This window comes from Pestalotiopsis fici (assembly GCF_000516985.1).
Source record: "Pestalotiopsis fici W106-1 unplaced genomic scaffold PFICI_Scf_5, whole genome shotgun sequence".
NCBI lineage: Eukaryota > Fungi > Ascomycota > Sordariomycetes > Amphisphaeriales > Sporocadaceae > Pestalotiopsis > Pestalotiopsis fici.
In genome coordinates, this window is record NW_006917095.1 from 3,627,459 (window position 1) to 3,636,530 (window position 9,072).

Genomic DNA, 9,072 nt, shown 5'->3' on the forward strand with positions numbered 1-9,072 from the left:
TAGGCCTACCTCGTTTAAGCTCAAGGGTGCATAGGCACCTACCAGGTAGCTGTATTTGTATCAGATGGTTTTGGATGGTGATTGCTTTGCCACAAGGTGCCTGGCGCGCTAGGGCCTGAATGTACCTCAAGCTGGAATTTCCTTTGCTTTTATCTCAATACTATTTTCCGCATCTAGAAAGCCAGAGGGCAATACCGAAAAAAGAAGAGAGATAGAGAGAGAGCAAATAAGGAAGGAAAAATTAGGAAAAAAAAGGAAGGGCTATGGCTACCTCTCAGTACCTAGGCAGGTAAATATGCATGGATGCATTAAGTGAGATGTTGGAGGAAGCGGATGCTGAGTGACATGGACCTGCGAGCTGACCTGGAAAGGTTGTGGCTCGTTGGCAACAGGCCGTGGGTAGGTCAGCTTGGTCATTCTTTTTTCAACAGAATCCGATTGATCGATCCATGACAGGATTTGCCCGGGTAGGTCGCGCCCTTGGTGCCTTAATACAGGACCAGGACTATTGCTTCCTTGACGAGCTTGGGAACTGCTGCCAACAGCTTGGTTGACGTGTAGATATGAAATACGCACATACCTGTATTAACAACCTTGTCATACGTACCGTATCAACGCTTGTAATGATGAAGCCTTCCATCTCACAGTAACGTTTGGCTCTTCTCACGTTTTCGTAGGTCCTCAGAGTTTCAACAGAATCTTGAATTTATTCGGTATCTTCCTTTCCCATCGCTCGACGACTGCCTGGCAAGACTAGGACTTATTACCCAATCTAAAGTGTATGTCCTCGACCTAAAGGGCGGCCAGCCTCTGCTAGGATTTCCTTCCTTTATATGATTTGCTCTCTATATGGTACCTGGTCAAAAGTCATAAGCACTGAGTGCATGAGCCGCCGCTGGATCATAAAACTTGGAATTTGGACGCGTTAATAAGTCAAGTTGATGTGAAAGGATGTTATAGCATTTTGCACCTACTATAAATATCTATAGTAGGAAGGTACAGAGTACGCAACCAGTCCTATAACTTTACTACTGGCCGACTCCATACAATGAATCAAAACCACAGTGGCCAAGTAGGAGAGTGCGCGGGCCATACGTAGGCGTGTCAAGCCTGTTCAAAACTACTACCTACACACACAGTCATAGACGTACCTAGGTACACAGTACAGGTAAAGGCAGATCTGCAAATCTTTATTCCTAGCGGTTTCGGAGACTTTATCATCGAGTTCCAATGAGATTCTCCGAGATACGTAGTTCAAGAGGGGAGAACCCGCTTGCTGTTTCAGCGATAGGGCAACGAAAGAATAGGGGCGAGAAAAGCAAAAATCGCAGCAGCAACATGATGATGGCACCTGCGATTGGCGGACTTCAGTAGCAATGCTGGGGCCATGATGGAGACAAGCCCTGACATGCCAAAGGGCTCAAAGAGTCAAGGCCCAAGGGGCCTCTGGCTCTGGCTTCCTGGCGAGCTCCTGGCAAGCGTCTCGGCACAGAACGCTGCCAAGCAACCAAGCCACGTGAGGACGGGGCCTCCAAATGTTTGACGCTTCACGCGATCTGCATAAGCCCCACCACCACTGAACTAGGTTATGTAGTATTGCGTACCGTCTTCCATGTAGGTACTAAGGTAAAAGGTATGTAAAGAACATTGAATAGGACTGATGACTTACTGACTGACTGACTGATAGATCAAAATATCGGCAGAAGGATCCCGGTCAGCCATTATGTCGCAATTGGATGTAACTCGAACTATTACAACAAAAGTATTCTCTCTCTTTTTTTTATATATATCTCTCTTTCTCAATATTAGTTACATATATCCTGGCCTTACATCACTCTCGACGCACTTGGATTAAACAGTCAATAAGTGGTCCAAGCGACACCATATACTCGCCGGCTCATATTAACGTATCCAGACTTGGAAACATCGGAGGAAATACCACTCTAACCATTCATGCTTGGCAGTTGATGTCGGCGCCTACTCGAAGGCCGTCCCATCTGCTTCTGCTCGCCAAGCAGACACTTGGAAGAGTGTCGGTACGGTTATATCGATGGGCCAACCTCTATGTGAGAGTTCGTCATGAGTCACACATGTATTCAAAAGATGAATATGTTTCCCCGACCAATGAATCCCTTAGGACTTTGCTGGCATATTTCATGTTCATCCTTGGTCGTTGATTGTGGTCACAATACTCCGTTTGGTATAAGTAACGACAAGACTTGGACGCCGCCTTTCCTTCTCTTTACATAAACCCCGTGACTTTCACGGCCTCAAGGTCACTAAGCTCGTTCCTCTGGTCGGATAGTGTATATTGGTAGAAACGATCGAAGAAATTGGCCTCGATCGGAATGGAATGTACGTCACAAACATGTCGGCAGAAGGCAAATTTGCGAGAAGTAAATCAATCTTAATGCACAAATAGTCTGACCATCTTGGACATTGGGATAGCTCATTTGTCTGTGACCAGTGCTTCGGCAGACGTGTGATTAATGTCTATTTATGTTACCATACTTAGAGTGTTCCGGTCTGGGACAACTCGTGGATGACACAAACTATACTGCTGGTAGTCACCACCCATGGTGTTTCCCCCCCTTAGCCTCTCGTCGGCTAATCGCCCAGCAGCTACTTGTGGCAGGGAAAAAGTCGGATTCACTGCCTGCGTAAATAAAGAATATGACATCTCGGAGAAGCGGGCGTGTTGTATCCATCCACGCGCGGAGGAGAAGAGTGCATCAAAAAGAAAGGGAAGCGGCCTGTATGCTGTTGGTTGATATCATGTCTTATGCGTTATGTGGATGCATCATGTCACTATTCCAGCACCGTTCTCATACAGAACCGTGTTTGCGAGTAGTGAGAGGTACTGGTTATTTCACCGCTGAGGATGTATGAGTCCGTGGATGAACAAACTCCAGAAGAGCGGCGCATGGACTTCCCGGCAATGTCACGAGAATTGTTTGAAAAATTCCGAGATTTGACTCCTAAGATCGCAGGAGCTTATTGTCCTCAAAGCAGATTTGAACGGCCACATAACAACGTGACTTCTTATGGGTAGGAATCCAACAAGTCCGAACAAAAAGGACAAAGACGGACAAGACTTGGCTTTTCTGTCATGTTTATTGCTGCTCAAAGTGGCATATGAATAATATGTTCCCAGAAGACCCGTTTGTCCAGAGTGGTTGCAGGATAAAATTGATTAGTGATGCAGACAGAACTAACCTAGTTTAAACCACGAAGTCGAAGCATTAGCCAAATAGACCATCATCAGTCATATACATGTCACAGTCGGGGACACGAAAGAAAGAAGACAAAGGGGCAAAAGCAAAAAAAGAAAGAGAAGGTATAAAGCGGACATGTTCATGGAGAGATCAGCAGAAAACGGTTGGCAGTGTATGTACTATGTATGGGCTTAGACAGCTAAAAGTGGCCCACGTATGTTAGTCACTTGCACGGGAGAAGAAGGACCCAGCGCTCAGCCGCAAGTTCTAAACTTGTTTCACCATTAGCTCGGATGCTGTGATTGGCCTTTCAGTCTCTTGGAAATTAGTAAGCCATATCCGGCAAAGTCTTGCCATACCGTTTCCCATGGATCTGGGTATCTTGGTAGTATCGGTTATGGTTTATTGCCGCCAGTGACTCCCTAGCCCTTAGCGCGCCCGTGGGGAATACGAGCTGGGCAATTGGGATCGTTACATTCCATTCTCGTAATAACCCACAGCTCGGAAGCCCGATGAGTGTACCGAAAGCATGGCTCACCTTGCAGCAATTGCGGCTTGAGTCCATGAGTTTCAGTTTCCCATCATGGCTATGGGTCAATCGACGAGATTGATGATTGCAGCAAGTGAGGGTCTTGAAACTCACTCTCCATCCGCCGGCTGCCTCCCAAAAGAAGGAAAAGAGGAAGAAGAAGAAAAACGGTCTTGTGTGGAGCTCCGCTGATCAGAGGAGCGACTCCAGCAAGAGTCCAGTCATTGGGTGATTCTGTATTGATGAGCAAGGATATCCAGGAACCACAAGGCCGACCAACAGCTCCCCAGTCACCACACAGTAGTCAAGGAGTATAGAGCACTACTCCCTGCCTCATGTCTCGACTCTGATGTCTATGGTTCTCATTGTCTATGCCGACCCCAGGAACAAAATTCTCGTTCCTGGTTCTGATGGATATCAGAAACAGGAACAGGGGGCTTTGCTTTTGCGCTAGTAAATGCGGGTGCTCGGGTAGAGTAATTACCTAGGTACAATGACCGGAACTTTATATGCGTGCACGGACCAAAATGCATAAATTTTCAGTTCCAATTACCACTTTTTAATTACGATATCTCAGCCACCACGGGGTTTACGGAATTGGGAATAAGCTTATTTTAATCGTTATCTAATACTTTATATACCACCCTTTAGCTTTTTTAATTATACGTAGCCGGTCTGGGATAAATTAAATTAAAGTGTTAATTAAGTTTATTTTTATCTCCCTTTACGCATTTTAAATTAATTTTCTCGCGTATGCTTCGTCGGTAATATTTTTTTTAAGCTTTAAAAAAGCAGGTTTTAATTTACGGATTTGCTTTTTTAATTCTTATTATACGTATTCGATAAAATTAAAATCCGGGCTATAAAGTGGCTATTCGATAAGCTTTACCCCCTCGTCGGACAGCTATTTTATCGTACGGTAACTTTTATATATTAAAGCGTTATTTTAAACGAAAAAATCGCTAAATATATATAGCGGAAGCAGGCCTTCCTCGAGGACCTTTATATATAACTTTAAGCTTATTCTTTAGCGCGGTGCATCCGGATTTTTTTAGCAAAATACGATCGGGGACCTTCTTTTTTTTTTACGGTTTTGCTATATTATTCCCTAAATTATTACGGAGATTTTCGGCTTTTTATAACTTTATATATTTACGAAATCGGGACGGAACCTTTCGCTTGCTAAACGGAAGATTTATTAGCTAAGTTTCCCGGATTTATTACACACCGTATATTTATCCGAAAATAAGGCTCGGAAAAGCTTACGTAGCTCCGCCGGTTTTAAATATTTTCGTGCGAAAGCAAGCCTAGCCGCTGCGTTTTTTTCCGTAAAAAGGATCCTTTTAGCTTTTTTCTAATTTTTAAAATAATAGCGTTAAAAAATCCTTTTATAAGTTTTTATATAAATAAAAAAGGTGCTCCTCCTAATAAGCTAAAAATAAGTATCTTCCGGGTATTTACGGGCAAAAATAATTAAATAGCGTTTTTCCCGGAAAATTATTTTATATTTCCCTTTCCTTCGATTACCTATTTTCCTAATTTATTTTATTTATATACGGCCGATTATTTTAATAATGGTTTAGCGCCGTACGGTGCCGAACGCGTCCGCGAAATCGCTATGCTTTTTACTAGCTATAGCGGCACCGGCTATAAATATACGGGCATCCGATATAAATTCCCCGTTACGCCTACGATTTCCCGATAATTCGGTACCGAATTAACGTAAAATAGCCATCGTAATGGTGCATAGTAAAAAAAATAAAACAAAGGGTGGTATACGCGTTATTTTGATTATGGCGCGTCGACTAGCGTGGCACGGATAAAAAGTTCCGATTTCTGTAGGTAGCTTGGTAGCCTCTGACAAGTTTGACAAGCACCTACTATCTATTATTGAGTTCTTTTCTTCTTGTTCTTTCCCCCTGTGTCATCATATCACATGCAATAATTATCGATTGTTGGTTCGCTTTGCTAGTGTTATTCGTCATTCAAATCAGCCAGCTTCACGCAACATCTCCCACAAAATAGCTCGCTCGTCCAGAAACCAAGCATTGAAATGAAGTTTGCTCCCACTCATTCTATACTGTAATTATCACCACCTTGTCGCCATTGCAACCTAGAACAAAGGAGCTTTTCGTACTTGATAACTTATCTCGAACCTTTCCGGAATCTCACTGGATTTGCGATCTGCACTGATGGAGTAACGTTGAGTCAAAGTCAAAAGAGGCTGAGCAACAGGATGGCTGGCTACCAAGAGATTGGTGCAGACATAGGACAGAAGTGGAAAGTCGAGAAGATTGTCAAAAGATCTGCAGTCAAGGTCATATTAATGCTATCACGATGCAGAAAGCAATCGAATCAGAAAGTCTCGGAAATCGCGACACTCATTCTCCACGAAGTTTGATGGTGGACCGCCATCTGCCGTGGAGTAAAGTGACCGCTTGATGGGTAAACAGGCAGAGTCAAGAGTGAATAGATGATTCGTCCCTTTACGGCGATGAAGGCAATATGGTACATTGCCGAGAATCATCGCGGCTATTGCAATGAATAGCATTCGTCACTCTTATGTGGACGTCTGCCACGGAGACGGGATGCATAATGAAAGGAGCGTATCTGGTAGAGAGCCGCTCTCGGTTACTGCCATGAGGAATACGCGCCAATGCGCTTAATGGGCTTTGAAATATACAGAACGAGTGATATGGTAACAAAGTCCCGCCTGAGAGCGACAACGAGGACGCCAAGCTCAAAAAATGTCACCTAGGTTGAGCGCCGTCAGGAGATCGTGATAATTGAAATCCGCGTGGGCAAAAATCACCCATTTCCCGATACTGGCTGCTCGTTGGCTCGCACCCGAATCTTCCCTCATTCATGATGGAATGACGACTCTCCCCACGACATCGTGATAGAGCCTTAGCATCTTGAAATAATTCTCCGATTTCCACTCGTGCCTCGTCTTTAAAGCATGGCCCGATCGCCAGCTGGGGCGGCGCCGCGGCCTCTGAGACCACAATACGAGGCTCAGCTGACAGGCTAGCCCGAGGAGCCAATCAGTGTCGCCATCTCCACCGTATACCCTGCGGCAACCTTCCGCATTGGCTTACATACGTCCAGAACGTGCCCGGGGCTTGACTACGACACGAGAAGTCGATGAATACGGATTCCCATACTCGTCCTTGTCCCTTTTTTTTTTCTGCAGACCCACGAGAAAATGACAACGGCCGTGTTGCCCTGGGTCGCGGGCGCGGATACTACGCATATTGGGAATAACGTCACTTTCTGACTTCGTGATGGAGACACTTAGAATAGACACTCGACCTGATCCGAAACGGAAGCTTGCATCCCTCCACAGGCTGGGGTAACCACTTCGGAAACGTTGACATACTACAACTCGATCGGCATATAATATATATATCACCAGCATGTTCAAGCAGTGGTGATACTGCACTGGCGCAACACGTTCGAGGCAATGGCATCAGGGACTACAACGTACAAGTATAACCAAACACTCAACCATGATTACGATTGGAGAACTATACCGGTCAACCTGGCCACCAATCAGCCGTCCGACTTTCGTCAAGCAGTATGAGATCCGATCTTATCTGCCCGTACGGTGAGTGATATTCTCGCAAAGACCGACAGCAATGAGAAACATTTGCAACCCAGCGCGGTCAAACCCCGAAATGAATCGACATTGGACTGCACCTGCTAACAAGGCGAAGCATCTTCCTGCCAAGTACCTATGATCCCTCATCCGGGACAGTCCTACCGATAGTCTTCACCGTACACGGCGGCGGGTTTTCGACGGGTAGCGCAACAGATGACGACCGCTGGAATCGGCTTATGGCAGACATGCATAGCTTCATTGTGATAGGGTTGAATCACTCAAAAACACCACAAGCACCGTACCCGGCCGCGATATATGATTTGGAAGCTGTGATTCTCGCCATCATGAGTGATCCGACACTGCCCATCGATCGTACACGGACTGCAATAGGAGGTTCCTTCTCTGGCGCCACACTCGCATTTGCCGTCGTGCAATTGCAGAGTATTCGACAGCATGTTGGCTTTCAAGCAGCGTTCAGCAGCTGCGGACTGCTGGAGCTTGGGATTGCCGCATCAGCCAAGGCCAAGACACGTCCCTATAAGGAGGAGCTCAGTATTGCGCGATCGGGAAGCGCAGACAGTCTGAATATGGCCCTACCACCAATTCAATGGAGCTATACTCCAGAGGGGACGGATATGACAGATCCCCTGTATGCTCCGTTCTATGCTCCAGCCAACGCCCTGCCACCTCACGTGTGCCTGGTGGCAGCTGAGCTCGACAGCTTGGCACACGACTCCTGGCGTATGGCATGTCGTCTTGCGGAGCGGCAGATACCGAGCATGAACGAGCCCGTCGGCCGGCCTAGATCGGGGGATGGAAAAGCCTTGAAGCTCGACGACGAGAGGTTCTCCTTTGAGCGCGTCACACTGCGGTCGAGCGGGGAGAGGAGCAGCATCAAGTGGTTGCTCGTACCCGACGTCCTGCACGGCTTTGATCTTCGAACCCCAGAAGCGTTACTCGGAGATGAATCGACCACAGAAGATGCTCTTGAGAAGACGAAACAAATGATGGCTTTGCTCGGCCAGTGGCTACGGAATACAGTTTGGTCAATTGGGTCGCCGGCCTGGCCGGGAGACGGGAGCTGAAGTCAAGCTGAACCAAAGGTGCAATCAGGCGCGCCACTCCGCCTTGACTACCTTGCTGCGCTATATATTATTGTTATTATTGACATGTAACGGGATGTGTGGCGTTGCGGTCTCGGGAGTAGAGGTTTGAAAGGTGTGCTGGAACTGATCCATGCCTGCTGCTATGGAATCAGAGAGAGCTGGTTTCTCTACATAATTCTTTTCTACCTAAATTGTTTTAATACCTAGATAATGGACCAGTACATACTTGATATGTTCTCACGGACATAGTTGAAAAAGTTTCCTTTCTCGGATGATCTTTCTAATACTTCAAGCTGGGTTTCTAAGCGAGACAAAGGATCCTCTTGGCATTTTGATAAGATGAGGCTTTGTATTTGGTATTCCAAAACTGCATGAGCCTAGGCGGTGATCATACCCATTGCACCCTCAGGTAACGATCGGAAGGTCAAACATGTCAAGTCAGATCCTTATGGCTGGGCTGAAGACTTCTTGATAAACTGTCGTCCTCTACCACTACAATCTGACCATCCCGAGTGCCATTGACTTGAAGCCCTGAATGAGCTACCGGTATCAGCACAAGCACACATGGAGACGGGTAGAGGCGAGGGCAAGAGATTATGAGTCTGCATCCCGCGAACCCCA

At 46.2% G+C, this 9,072-nt stretch overlaps 1 protein-coding gene across 1 annotated transcript; it reads left to right on the forward strand.

Annotated features, from left to right (window-relative positions):
* Nucleotides 1-7,590: 7,590 nt before the first annotated feature.
* Nucleotides 7,591-8,430, forward strand: PFICI_08384 (uncharacterized protein; the record flags this gene model as incomplete). Its single annotated transcript, XM_007836965.1, has 1 exon — nucleotides 7,591-8,430. The coding sequence occupies one exon, from the start codon at nucleotides 7,591-7,593 to the stop codon at nucleotides 8,428-8,430; it is 840 nt and encodes a 279-aa protein (XP_007835156.1).
* Nucleotides 8,431-9,072: the final 642 nt, after the last annotated feature.